Source organism: Leptodactylus fuscus, chromosome 11, assembly GCF_031893055.1.
Source record: "Leptodactylus fuscus isolate aLepFus1 chromosome 11, aLepFus1.hap2, whole genome shotgun sequence".
Taxonomy (NCBI): Eukaryota; Metazoa; Chordata; class Amphibia; order Anura; family Leptodactylidae; genus Leptodactylus; species Leptodactylus fuscus.
Window position 1 is genome coordinate 42,377,698 of NC_134275.1, and position 14,923 is coordinate 42,392,620.

The window sequence follows — 14,923 nt, forward strand, 5'->3', positions numbered from 1 at the left end:
AGAAATTATAGGAATATCAGATGGGGAATCCAATGGGCGTGGCATCTACATTATAGGTGAATGTACTCATCTGATAGGAGAATAATGTCAAAAAATGGGGGAATTGTAAGGGTTAAAATAAACTTGCTCTTTTATTAAGAGACAAAGTCAGTTGGACAGCAAAACCACAAGTCTCAGACTGCACGTTAGCAGTTAGACTCATTCTGCTGATCTATAGATAGCTGCATGCCAGTGGTTAGACATAGTCTGTTATCATTCTAAAAAACTGTAGATACGGGAAGTTGTGGTGTAAGTGACCGTTGATGCTCAGTGCTGTGGTATATGTAACATTTTGTGCTTATCTAGGATGTTCTGCTAACTGTCACATAAGTTGGCAGATGTTCAGTTGAAGATATATATATATATATATGTATGTGAAAATATATGCTACGTGCTACCGGATCCATGAGACCATATTTAGATGTTGGGTCATGTGACCTGTATGCATATGTGCTTCCTTTATAAACCTGTGCTGCTGAACAATAAAGTGTGGCACTTGAATAACTGACAGCTGTGTCTGTTGTGTGTGTCACCCGAGCGCTCGTAACTTCCTCTTTTTGCAATGAGAACTACGACAAACATAACCCAGGGGGTCTTGAGCCCCCCCAACACTAAGAAACCACATGGACCCCATAGACTGTAATGGGTTCCGTGTATCACCTACACGAATCATGCAGAGAGAATAGTGCTGTTTGAAGTACTTTTCTCTCTGCATGATTCGTGCAGACACCGCAATGAAAACACACAGACCCCATTATAGTCTATGGGGTCCATGTGGTTTCTTAGCTAGCCACTTTTTAATGCATTCGCATACCTCCCAACCGTCCCGATTTCCGCGGGACAGTCCCGATTTGGGTGACATGTCCCGCAGTCCCGGTTGGAGGGAGGTATGTCCCGATTTCAACTCAGATCTGCGTCCTCTGGTTAAACACATATGCGGCTGAAGGAAGGAGCTGACACAGGTCAGCTCCTCGCTTTGCCGCTGGCCGCCTCTCTCCCTGACACATGCGGCTGAAGCTGCTCGCGTGCTCGCTTCGCCGCTGCGTCTCTCTCTCGCTGACACATGCGGCTGAAGCGAGGAGCTGACCTGTGTCAGCTCCTCGCTTCACTGCTGCCGCCGGCTCCTGGCTTGTAGACGCGATGTACAAGCCAGGAGCCGGCGGCAGCGGCGAAGCGAGGAGCTGACACAGGTCAGCTCCTCGCTTCAGCCGCATGTGTCAGCGAGAGAGAGACGCAGCGGCGAAGCGAGCACGCGAGCAGCTTCAGCCGCATGTGTCAGGGAGAGAGGCGGGCAGCGGCGAAGCGAGGAGCTGACCTGTGTCAGCTCCTTCCTTCAGCCGCATGTGTCAGCGAGAGAGGCGGGCAGAGAGCGGCGAGGGAGCGGAGGAGAAGGTAAGTTTAATGTGGAGGTGGAACGTGAATCTGGGGGCAGATGAAGGAGAGGACAGCATGACACTGGGGGCAGAGATGGAGAGGACGGCATGACACTGGGGGCAGAGATGGAGGGGACATGAATCTGGGGGCAGAGATGGGGGACATGAATCTGGGGGCAGAGATGGAGGGACAGGAATCTGGGGGCAGAGATGTGGGGACATGAATCTGGGGGCAGATATGGAGGGACATGAATCTGGGGGCAGAGATGGAGTGGACATGAAACTGGGGGCAGAGATGTGGGGACATGAATCTGGGGGCAGAGATGGAGGGACATGAATCTGGGGGCAGAGATGGAGTGGACATGAAACTGGGGGCAGAGATGGGGGACATGAATCTGGGGGCAGAGATGGAGAGGACATGAATTTGGGGGCAGAGATGGAGGGACATGAATCTGGGGCAGAGATGTGGGACATGAATCTGGGGGCAGAGATGGAGGGACATGAATCTGGGGGCAGAGATTGGGGGACATGAATTTGGGGGCAGAGATGGAGGGACAGGAATCTGGGGGCAGAGATGTGGGGACATGAATCTGGGGACAGATATGGAGGGACATGAATCTGGGGGCAGAGATGTGGGGACATAAATCTGGGGACAGATATGGAGGGACATGAATCTGGGGGCAGAGATGGAGTGGACATGAAACTGGGGGCAGAGATGGAGGGACATGAATCTGGGGGCAGAGATGGCGGACATGAATCTGGGGACAGAGATGTGGGGACATGAATCTGGGGGCAGAGATGGAGAGGACATGAATCTGAGGGCAGAGATGGGGGACATGAATCTGGGGGCAGAGATGTGGGACATGAATCTGGGGCAGAGATGGAGGGACATGAATCTGGGGGCAGAGATGGAGAGGACATGAATCTGGGGGCAGAGATGGAGGGACATGAATCTGGGGGCAGAGATGGAAGAGGGACATGAAACTGGGGGCAGATGAAGGGTGTATATGAAACTGGGGGAGAGATAGAAGGGGGACATATAATTTACGGGTGACTGTAGGAGGATTATACTGTGTGCGGGCACATGAAAAATTAACGAGTGGGTGGAGTCAACACAAAAGTGGGCGGGGCTAAGTTTGCCGCTACGCGCGCCGCACATTTTGTCCCTCTTTCGGTTCTTCAAAAGTTGGGAGGTATGCATTCAGGGGGGCCCAGAGCCGACTCCCCAAACAGACTATCAATTGCAGATGTGAACCAGGCCTGAGCTAAAAACTAAACAAAGCAAGCCACATTGTCAATATACAAGGAACAACAAATGGCAGCCATTCACACTGGAGTCTTAACAATATTGGCAAGGAACTACTCAGGACTGAGCACTTGCCAACCTTTTATAGGCCTTTAATGGACTCCAGCTCCCACCTGTGCTTGAAGGCCCTTCCCTAGTAGGAGACAAACTTGTTAATAGAAAAAGTTTTCTCACAGCTGAGATTTTGTTACAGTTAGGCCCCATTCACATCTGCGTTTGGGGAGTTCGCTTGGGGTCCACCTCCAAATGGAAACCTATACACATTAAAAAGCAGTTACCTGGGAAACCCATAGCTTCCATAGACTATAATGGGGTCCGTGTGGTTTCCGCTCATTTGACATTTGCTTAAAAAAATGGCCTGGTCGCATGCGCAGTAGCCGTATTAGAAGCAGCATGCTACTACACATGCGCCCAGGCCATTTTTTTAAGCAAATGTCAGTTCTCGAGCACCGAAGGAAGACGGGACCTGAGGACATCGGAGGAAGAGGAGGAGTGGATGAAGAAGAAGGCGCACCCTGAATGCCCGCCCCCCGTGCACATTTGGTAAGTTTATCATATTCTGTTTTAGGGTTTTATTTTAAAACGGGGGGGTAGTTTAATATAACATTTACGGTGCCTGAATAGCCTTTTTAAAGGCTATTCACGCATATGTGGGGCTCTATCAGCATGATTTTGCTGACAGAGCCCCTTTAATGTGTATAGGTTTCCATTTGGGGAGGGGTCCTCAAGCGAACTCCCCAAACACAGATGTGAATGAGGCCTTATCTGAATTGTAACCTCAATTACTACACATAACTGAGGGAGACATAGCGACCGTCCAGAATCTTACCTGTCACCTTTTCATGGAGTATTACCCCCAGCAACAGACAAGTGATGTAATAACATGGAGGGTATGTTGAGGAACTGTTATATTTCAAGGAAAACTAAAGCCTAAACTTGCCTCGTCTACATCTACTATTACTCTCTATCATCCACGGTTGTTCCTTTTTGCATAGAACATGTTTTTTTGCCTTTCGTCGACTTTACGCAATTCTGATCTTCATCTCGGAGACTTTGTAGGAGTAGTTATACCCTCTGCCAGATTTCCAGTTGATGCCTAAGGCTGTGTTGTTGTGCGGCCCCAGATAGTAGTGTCCATTCAGGTTTGCAGTATGGCAGTCTTTGTACCACCACCCTCCGTTGCATATCTGGGCGCAGTTACCACCATGCTTGTCGTTGTCTTGATCTTTTGTGGTGAACAATCCGTTGTTTTGATAACTTAAGGAGTCGCCTGAAAAAGGAATATATTGTAAATGGAGTCTGATAGGTGAGGTCTGATATATCTACAGTTGGGACAACCTTGTGCGATTGGACGGATATTCAGCGCCATTCCCAATATTATAATGTGCTTACAAACTGACTCCAATTTGGCTGCCATAACAGCTTCCACAGCTTCCCAACTTACCCAGGCGCCTGAAAGGCACATATATTTTATTAACACATTCAGTATGTACACATTCCCATATCAGTAGATTTATATATAATTACATTAGACAATCAGGACCCAAGAAAAGCTGGGTAACCAGAAAGCTTATGGGATCGGTAATGGTGGGCATTCTGGTTGTCATCCAGCTTTACCTGAATCTGATATAATTAGCATACAATTGAACAATTCATTTTTAATGAGTCAACAGCTCACCTATATTTCCACCAGTATATTTCCCCAGTATCAGCTTATACTTTTCTGCTTCTTCGAGGATTTTGAAGGATGAATATGTGGCCGAATATTTTGTTATCTCAAAGTCGTGCAGATCTATTCGCAGCTCCCAAATACCTGTGGGGATAGTGAGTTATGTTCCATATCTTTCAAACTCTGATTAGGATTCTTGGAGCAGTGCAGAGTATTTCAGGAGGGACATGTGTTGCTGTGGGATGCAGTTAGCTGTTCACTCACATGAGTAGTTTATCAGGCGCTAGGCCAGGTAAAAAAAAAAACATGGTGTACTCACAGCAGGTTATTTGCTGCAATTTTGGTGACTAACCCGGTGTGATGTATATTGCAAAGTAGTTGATGGTATTTAAATAAACCTCATTAACAGACTGCAGAAAAAAAAGAAAAACACAGTGATGCGGCTGTTAAACCCACAGCATGTCACTTATGCTGCTGGATCATTCATGGTTTCATTGCATTGTTATGTCAGCTACTCAGAGATCGCAGCCACTTAGGGCTGTTTTTGTGCTGCGGTCCCAGTCACGTGTGTGAAGTGTTTGGCCCTACCTCTAAAATAAATACTTCACCTGTGGCTGTCAACTTGTGAAGATTGTCATTTCCCAGCCAAAATTCTGTCAGCCGGCTGCCGAATCCCTCCTTGTAGGACTTCCAGTCTTGGTTGAAATCCACTGAACCGTCCCAACGTCTCTGGAAAACCTACAGAAGGGTTTTTGTCATCTGTGGGGTACAGTTTAGTATACTTGCAAGCAACAGTGATACCTGGCTACCTACATGATCTTGCTTGTTGTAAAGCCCCATGGAATCGGCCAGATATAGTTCAGGACTCCTGTATATAGTACTGGACAGTAGAACTGTCATAGATTGTAAGCTCTTGCGAGCAGGGCCCTCAGTCCCATTGTGTGAAATGATGTTCTTTTTATGTATCTGTCTGTATTTGAACCCTACAAATTGTACAGTGCTGCGGAATATGTTGGCGCTATATAAATAAAATGTATTATTATTATTTATTGACTGTAAGGCGAAGTGGACTCCTAGAATTATAGATTCCTAGGTGCAAGGAGTCTGGTTTTCCTGACTGGGCTCAGGCCCATGTATGGACCAGATTTTCTATCCTGTATTTTCCCCGTGTGTATAATAACGCCTTAGATGGAAGCATCTGCATTGTTCTGAATTTGTCCTGCATATACAGCTGAAGATTTGTAACGATATATTCTCTGCAAGCAATCATCAAGTCTATCATTGGGGATTTCGTTTCTTAAGTAAGCATACATTGGATTAGTCTTTAGAAAGGCAATTCTAGTCCTGCCTCTCTTTCTCTCCTCCTTGCAGCCATTTTTGAAATATATCATTCCTTTACGCAGATTAGTTCATCATCTTCACTGCCTCTGTCTTCAGCGGTATCCAAATCCCACGCATGCGCAGTTCACTTCTTTAGGACTATAATAAGGATGGCCGGTGGAGCATGCGCTGTACGTCCGGCCCAAACCCGAAGTGGCTGTGCATACAGCACATGCACAAGATTTGGATCCCGCTAAAGACAGAGGCGGCTTTTAGGTAGTGAAGAGGATGAGCTAATCTGCATAATGGAACGGCCCAGGAGGTGGCTTCAATGGTGTGAGGCTGTGGAGCTCGGGCACAAGCTATGACGCTGTGGAGCTCGGGCACAAGCTATGACGCTGTGGAGCTCGGGCACAAGCTATGATGCTGTGGTGCTCCCTGAGCTTCATTTACATATTTGCCAAAAACTATATATTTCAAAAATGTCTGCAAGGAGGAGAGTAATAGAGGCAGGACTAGAATAGAGTAACAGAGGCAGGACTAGCATTGCCTTTCTAAAAGCTATTCCAACGTGTGCTTACTTAAAAAAACAAAATCCGCAATGATAGACTCCCTTTAAAGAGGACCTTTCACCACTTTTGGGCACAGGCAGTGTTATATACTGCTGGAAAGCTGACAGTGCGCTGATTTCAGCGCACTGTCGGCTTTCCCGATCTGTGCCCGGTGTAAAGAGCTTACGGTGCCGGTACCGTAGTGCTCTATGGTCAGAAGGGCGTTTCTGACCATTAGCCAGAGACGTCCTTCTGCCTCGCGGCGCCTATCGCGCTGTGCTGTGGAGCGGGGAGGAACGCCCCCTCCCCCTCCTGATAATGCTTGTCTATGGACGAGCTGTGTGAGCAGAGGGAGGGGGCGTTCCTCCCCGCTCCACAGCACAGCGCGATAGGCGCCGCGAGGCAGAAGGACGTCTCTGGCTAATGGTCAGAAACGCCCTTCTGACCATAGAAGAGCTATGGTACCGGACCGTAAGCTCTTTACACCGGGCACAGATCGGGAAAGCCGACAGTGCGCTGAATTCAGCGCACTGTCAGCTTTCCAGCAGTATATAACACTGCATGTGCCCAAAAGTGGTGAAAGGTCCTCTTTAAGGGTCATATTGGGGACGCCAAACATCATAATTTCCCCCGGGGTGCATGACGTCACTTAGAACACCGGAATGTGGCAGAATAGGAGAGTATTGGACGTCATTAGGAGGCCCAAAAGAGGTGAGGCAAGGTGAGTAGGACTCCGCCTATTACACTTTGGGGTCTAAACAGACCACAGAGTATAATAATCTCCCTTCCGATTCTATCCGAACAGGTTTGAACTAAAACAAACTGGAGGATCAACTTGTCCGAATTCATAAAAAAACAAATCTTCCGAGGTTTCTCCATCTCTAGTCAGGTACATTATGTACAGGAGCCCGGCGGTGCAGGAGCCCACTCTTCCTTTCGTAGGAACTCCCAGACATATCAGGAATGTTGGTAAATATTAAGTGCACCACGTTTGAGAGATTTGCAAACTGTTGTAAGTATGATATAAAGCAGTGGTGTAACTAGGAGTGGCGGGGCCCCGTGGCAGCTGCCTCTGCGTTAGTTACACCCTGGTATAAAGCCTTATGACCATAATGTCACGTTAGTAAAACTTTTTTTTGTTGCCAATAGCATCCAATCACCAAACAGCTTTCATTTAATTTTTGCTCTTGAAAAATGTAATCTGCGCTGAGATTGGTTGCTATGGGCAACCGAACGTACATCTACCCACTAGGGCCTCATTTATATACATCTAATAGTAAAGCTGTATCCCATAGCAACCAATCAGAGCTCAGCTTTAATTTTTTAAACTGCTCTGGCAAAATGAAAGCTGAGCTCTGAATGGTTGCCATGGGTAGACAATTTTGATTCATGAGACCTTAATATATAAAAAAAAGTTGCAAAATACAGTCACTTAACCCCTTACAATCCAGCCGCCTCCATCCGTGTGCATATCACACAGCACCTTCAGCGGGGTGCTGCCATCGGGGTAGATTGTGTACCGGTCACTCAGGACTTCCCCTTGGTCTCGTAGTTCCTTGCAGTTTCGGGCAGCTGCTGAAAGATAAATAGTTTCAGGCAGAGTCACCCTATAATGTTTGTCACAGAGTCATCCTGGCTTCATAGACCTGCAAAGCCCCTGTTTTCTCCTCCTTTCCCTCCATTATGCCTCCTTACTTATGACCCTGCAGATATTGGGGGAATGGCTGACTTTCTTATAAGTATGGGGCTTCCCCCTCCATCTCAGCACTCAATCCTTTTAATCTCAGGCGAGATAAATCACTAGAAGTATTTTGCAGCAGCTTACACCATTCCAACCACTGATAAGACATGCACTCTCAGCGAAACCGAGCATACATGTGTATGATGGAGTCAGGAGGAGGCATTCAGCCACCAGTTATTGAAGAGGTTCAGCCTACTTTACACTGAATACAATGGACAAAACCATAGAACAGAGTCTTACGATGCTTTATTTCTTCACTCACCATAAGGTATATTCTCCGTAGCCGATTCTCCTTTTTCACCTATATTTAATAAAATTCACAGATTATTAGCAGTTTTTTTTTTTTTACCTCTCATCTCTCCTTGTTTTAGTCAATACTTGTCTTCTATTTGAAATATTTCTTTGTTATAACTCAGCATTATTCCTCTGTTATTCCTCCTAGAAATTGACAGCTGGATGTTACCAGTTGCGGTAGTAGCTCTGTACAGTCTGGCACTGACAGCACTGATTGTACAGTGTAAGATTGTGTATAGAGACACCTCTAACTGGTAACAGCCAGGAGGAATAACAGAGGGACGGCACAACAGAAACCTTTTATTTTATGAGGAATTTCGTTATTTACTAAAACAGTCCGGAGAGGTGACAGGTCCTCTTATATGACACAATATACATGCTGCAGAACTGGAGAATGCAAGAGGAATTAACCCCACTAGATTAGACATTCATGGGTTAATAGGTTACCACCAATACACTATACTAGTAAAAATGAACCAAAATGTAAATAAATCAACAATAATAGACAATAGATTGACACATCCTGCCTGTAGAGCAAAGGGTGGTCATACAGTCCTATGAAAAAGTTTGGGCACCCCTATTAATCTTAATCATTTTTAATTCTAAATATTTTGGTATTTGCAACAGCCATTTCAGTTTGATATATCTAATAACTGATGGACACAGTAATATTTCAGGATTGAAATGAGGTTTATTGTACTAACAGAAAATGTGCAATATGCATTAAACCAAAATTTGACCGGTGCAAAAGTATGGGCACCTCAACAGAAAAGTGACATTAATATTTAGTAGATCCTCCTTTTGCAAAGATAACAGCCTCTAGTTGCTTCCTGTAGCTTTTAATCAGTTCCTGGATCCTGGATAAAGGTATTTTGGACAAACAATTCAAGTTCAGTTAAGTTAGATGGTCGCCGAGCATGGACAGCCCGCTTCAAATCATCCCACAGATGTTCAATGATATTCAGGTCTGGGGACTGGGATGGCCATTCCAGAACATTGTAATTGTTCCTCTGCATGAATGCCTGAGGATTTGGAGCGGTGTTTTGGATCATTGTCTTGCTGAAATATCCATCCCCGGCGTAACTTCAACTTCGTCACTGATTCTTGAACATTATTCTCAAGAATCTGCTGATACTGAGTGGAATCCATGCGACTCTCAACTTTAACAAGATTCCCGATGCCGGCATTGGCCACACAGCCCCAAAGCATGATGGAACCTCCACCAAATTTTACAGTGGGTAGCATGTGTTTTTCTTGGAATGCTGTTTCTTTTTGGACGCCATGCATAACGCCTTTTTTTATAACCAAACAACTCAATTTTTGTTTCCAAAATGAAGCTGCCTTGTCCAAATGTGCTTTTTCATACCTCAGGCAACTCTATTTGTGGCGTACGTGCAGAAATGGCTTCTTTCTCATCACTCTCCCATACAGCTTCTATTTGTGCAAAGTGCGCTGTATAGTTGACCGATGCACAGTGACACCATCTGCAGCAAGATGATGCTGCAGCTCTTTGGAGGTGGTCTGTGGATTGTCCTTGACTGTTCTCACCATTCTTCTTCTCTGCCTTTCTGATATTTTTCTTGGCCTGCCACTTCTGGGCTTAACAAGAACTGTCCCTGTGGTCTTCCATCTCCTTACTATGTTCCTCACAGTGGAAACTGACAGGTTAAATCTCTGAGACAGCTTTTTGTATCCTTCCCCTGAACAACTATGTTGAACAATCTTTGTTTTCAGATCATTTGAGAGCGGGCTGTCCATGTTTGGCGACCATCAAACTTAACTGAACTTGAATTGTTTTGTAGAAAGAAATGGTCCAAAATCCCTTCATCCAGGATCCAGGAACTGATTAACAGCTACAGGAAGCGACTAGAGGCTGTTATCTCTGCAAAAGGAGGATCTACTAAATATTAATGTCACTTTTCTGTTGAGGTGCCCATATTTTTGCACCGGTCAAATTTTGGTTTAATGCATATTGCACATTTTCTGTTAGTACAATAAACCTCATTTCAATCCTGAAATATTACTGTGTCCATCAGTTATTAGATATATCAAACTGAAATGGCTGCTGCAAACACCAAAATATTTAGAACTAAAAATGATTAAGATTAATAGGCGTGCCCAAACTTTTTCATAGGACTGTATGTGGTTTGATCCTGTTTCCTATAGCTACGCGTAAATGGTGTACATGGGTACAGTACGGAGAAACCTCTTCTAGGCTCTACAGTTCTTCATACCCTTTTGACCTGTTGGCCCCATCTTCCCAAAGGCTCCTGAAGGACCACATTCTCCTAAAAAAAAAAAAAAACACTAAAGATATTGTCTGGGATTTGCACCAAATTTACCAATGAACAGGGAATGAGGAAACAAAATATGTGATACCATACTCTCTCCTGTATCAATGACATGACATACATGCTGACATCACTGATGAGTGACTGGAGCGGTATATGCACAATACTTTAGGAATGTAGCAGTGACCAGCAGTAACCACCAGAGCGGCAGCAGTGGAACAACAGGGGACTAAAGTGGTCAATGTAGAATTTTATTCTTAATTTTACACCATTCTCTGTACTTTGGCACTTTTTTTGAAATCCTAGACAATCCCTTTAATATAAGACACTCTGGTATTACTTACAATCACTGAATCAATCTCAAAATCACCTTTTTCTCCAGAATCTCCTTTCTGTCCAGGAGATCCAGGGATTCCAGGACAACCTCTAAGGGTGAACCTAAGAGTCTTCATAGTAAGTGATGGATAGTCCGCCGTGTTCTTGTGTAGACTGATGGTTGGCTATAGTGCATATATGGAGCGTAGGTTTCGGTAAATGGCACAACCACTAGTTATATACTGATCCTCCCGCCCTGCTGTGTATTGTTCTTTATTGGTACTTTCTATTAAGTTCCAGATAACGTGTGAAACAATAAAGTCAGGAAGTTTTTATTACCATGAAGGCCAATATCTTGCAAAACACAAGTGGATTTAGTTACATTCCTTAAAGGCCCACTCCAAGCAAAACTCGTGCACAGCTTAAAGGGGCTCTATCGTTGGAAAAAGTAATTTTTAACTAATCACATCCTTGTATATCCTTTAGAAAGGCTATTTCACACCTACTGTTGTTATTCATATGCTAATTAGGCAGCGCCGCAACTCCCATGAGGCGACCTGAAGTGACCGCTGAAGTGAAGTGATGTCAGGGCCCCAGGGAGGGCGGCATTTTTGATTACCTAAGCCAGTCCAGGACAAGCTGTCCTGGACTGGCTTAGCACCGAGCGGTGGATTGGGGAGGCCGCTGAAGCAGCGCTGCTCCAGCAGCCTCCCCTCACGCTCAGGCAGAGAGCAGGTCCTCTCACTGCCTGCGAACGCTGCTAAGCCCCGCCCCCTTTGCTTCGCCCCGCTCCCTCATGCTCCGTCACTCCCCCTCCGCTCCGCCCCCTCCTCCGAGGGGGCTTTCTGTAGTTCGCCTTGGGCGGCGAAAGGGGCAGGTTCACCCCTGTAATTAGGTGCACAGGAAGTTGTCAGCCAGCTCTCATCTCTATGCTGTGTGCTGTGTATGAGAGCAGGGAGAAGGAGTCAGCAGCAGCCTGTACTGTATACACTGAAGACAGTGCACGAAGAGACTTCTGGGGTGCACTGAGAAGCTAATTAGCATATGAATAAAAACTGAATTATTCAAACACTACTGAGGTGATTTACCTACAAAAGGTAGGTGTGGAATAGGCTTTCTAAGGGCTATGCAAGGATGTGATTAGTTAAAAATGACTTTTTCCAATGATAGAGCCCGTTTAATATCAGAGTGGAGGAGCATGACAAATACAAACAGCATTGTTTGGCATCGCACCGAGCTGCTGAGATGCCGAAACAATTGCAGGCACAGTGCGAAGAACAACTTCAGTGCCAGGTCAATTTGAGAACTGCCGAAACGCCGGAACAGACGGATCATCAACGCCAACACGCTCATTATATGGCATCCCAGTAAGCTGCTGAGGTGCTGGAATAATCATGGGCACAGTGCGAGGAACAAGTTTTGCGGAAGGTCAGCTTGAGAGTTGCCGAAACACTGGAGCATGCGGATCATCAACGCCAACAACACACTCATTATATGGCTTCCCAGCGAGCTGCTGAGATACCAGAACAAACCCGGGCACAGTGCAAGGAACGTGTTCAGCGACAGGCCAGCTTGACAGCTGTCAAAATGCCAGAGCAGGTGGATCATCAACACCAACAACACACTCATTATGTGGTGTCCCAGCGAGTTGCGGAGATGCCGAAACAATCACAGGCACGGTGTGAGTAAAAAGTTCAGCAGCAGGAGAGGTTGACATCAGTGGCGTAACTACCACCATAGCAGCAGAGGCAGCTGCCACAGGGCCCGGGACATCAGGGGCCCGGTGACAGCTGCTACCGCTGCTATCATTATTCTCGGAGGTCTTTCCACCAACAGGGGGCCCCGAAGCTGCAGCAACGGCTGTATATATATATATACATCCACATCCACACATATACATACAGTATATTGATGCCATTAAAAAATTTTGAATAAAAAACTTCATGCTAAAAGCAAAATCTGAAGTACCAGGTCATTTCACTATTAATCATTACTGTTTTTGTTTTGTTCTGTTCGCCAATAAACATTAGGAATAATACACATTCATATTAAAAAAGACATATCAAACTGCAACATTAAGGCAAATGCCTAAAATAGTGCTTATAGGAATTAAATATATGTCTACCAATATGGGTCCTTTAGAAATCCAAAACACCTCAGGTGACCTAAAAACTGAATCCCACCTTGGTGAAACACATTCCCTTTCTTACCTTGGCTGGCAGCCTTCAGAGATTGATATCGATGCGTGTAGACGCTGCCGCGTGTCACGCCATGCTTTAAATAATAGTGGATCCTTCACGGGCAAAAATTGAAGCCTGTGCGCATGCGCACGCGAATGGATCCGGTGTTCAAAACAAGGTCCATTCGGACAACTTCGTAAAATCCTATTGCGCATGCGCGAAGGTACGATTTCATTGTACGATGGCTGCTGAGGCAAAACAGCCTAGGTAATCCTTACACGCATGCGCAATGGACCACAGAACGCCGCGCATGCATTAATAGGTGGAAAGATAAGGTAACAAGTCACTTTTGAGCACAGACCAGGGCACTAGAAAAGCAAATGTGCCTTAATACATTATAGATGATAAAACATGGGCAAATAAATAAACATAGAAACAAATTACTATATGAATACATAAAAAATAAATTAATGATTAAAATGCTCAATCCATATTTCAGTCCCATCAGATAGATATAATTCTCAATAAATAAATAGGGATACAAATAAAAAGAAAGAAAGAAATTTAAACTTAAATATTAATGCTTAGTTATATCCTCTAAAGTTTCATTGAGACCTATAGGGGTCAGGGTGTTCATTTTATAGATCCAAAAAATTTCTCGTCTAACCAGACTCCCAAAGCGATTGGGTGTCGCTTCAGGTATCTGATCAATAGGGGTCACCACAAAATCACTGAATCTACAGGAGTGTTGCTGTGCACCATGTCTAGACACACTATGTTTATAAAAACCATTGGCTACATTTGACCTATGTTTATTAATACGTTCCCTGAGTGACATTGTGGTGCGTGTGGTGCCCACCAATGAGAGGGCTGAGGAGAGCCCAGGAGGCGGGGCTTATCCCTGCCGAGCTCCTGCCGTCCTGCACTCAAGAGGAGAAGAAGGAAAATGAAACAAAAGAAAGAAAACAGGTAACAGGTACATACTGGGGTTACTATACTTATTAATGTCAGGTACACAGGACATACTGGGGTTACTATACTTATTAATGTCATGTACACAGGACATACTTGGGTTACTATACTTATTAATGTCATTTGGGGTGATTACTTTTGTTTTAGTAACTCCATGTGCCTCATATTAATAGCAGTTAACCCTATCATGTCCCTCACATTAACCCCTGTGTGCCTCACCATAAGAGCTACTGATATGTGAGACATATGGGGGTAAAAATAATGAAGATACTTTATTATTACCTCCATGTCTCTCACATATCAGTAACTCTTATGTGAGGTACACAAGGGTTAATGTGAGGGACATGATGAGGTTAACTGCTATTAATATGAGGCACATGGAGTTACTAAATTGTAATGCACATGACCAGATTTTTTATCCACAATTATCCTGGTATAGCGGTCAGCGGGTGACGTGACAGTATTTAGTCCTGCAGGGACCACTATGGGACATAATACTGTGTGCAGGGGCCTCTATGGGGCATAATACTGTGTGCAGGGTCCACTATTGGTCATAAAAGGAATGCGTAGGAGGGACTCGGTTGAGATCTTCGGTGTTGGGGGGGCCCCATGTCAAAAGTTCGCCACAGGGCCCGCCATTCCTAGTTACGCCACTGGTTGACATTATAATGTCCCCTTCCACCTGCCCCACAGTATTATGTCCCTTCCTGGTTCCCCAGTTTAAACTGGCAGAAATTAGGGGGGACATGAAACTGGAGCAGCTGGAGGGGGACATTAACAGTGGGGGTAGTTGGAGGGGGCAGTAAATGAATGGCAGCTGAAGTGGGACATTAAACTTGGGCAGCTAGAAGCAGACATTAAAGGGGTTGTCC

General features: G+C 45.2%; 1 protein-coding gene across 1 annotated transcript; it reads right to left on the bottom strand.

Moving 5' to 3' along the window:
- Window positions 1–3,740: 3,740 nt before the first annotated feature.
- Window positions 3,741–11,036, bottom strand: LOC142185446 (ficolin-2-like). The gene is made up of 7 exons (XM_075260876.1): window positions 10,955–11,036; window positions 10,528–10,581; window positions 8,262–8,300; window positions 7,703–7,830; window positions 4,996–5,125; window positions 4,397–4,531; window positions 3,741–3,988 (listed from the first exon to the last, which is right to left on the bottom strand). The coding sequence occupies exons 1-7, from the start codon at window positions 11,034–11,036 to the stop codon at window positions 3,741–3,743; spliced, it is 816 nt and encodes a 271-aa protein (XP_075116977.1).
- Between the last annotated feature and the right edge of the window lie 3,887 nt (window positions 11,037–14,923).

Coding starts and splice junctions, on each gene's coding strand:
- LOC142185446 (XM_075260876.1), bottom strand. CDS start 11,036: ATGAAGACTCTTAGGTTCACCCTTAGAGGTTGTCCTGGAATCCCTGGA. Junction 8,301..10,527: donor GGGGCCAACAGGTCAAAAGG/GTATGAAGAACT, acceptor TATTAAATATAG/GTGAAAAAGGAGAATCGGCT. Junction 5,126..7,702: donor CGGATGGAGGCGGCTGGATT/GTAAGGGGTTAA, acceptor ACCCTTCTGTAG/GTTTTCCAGAGACGTTGGGA.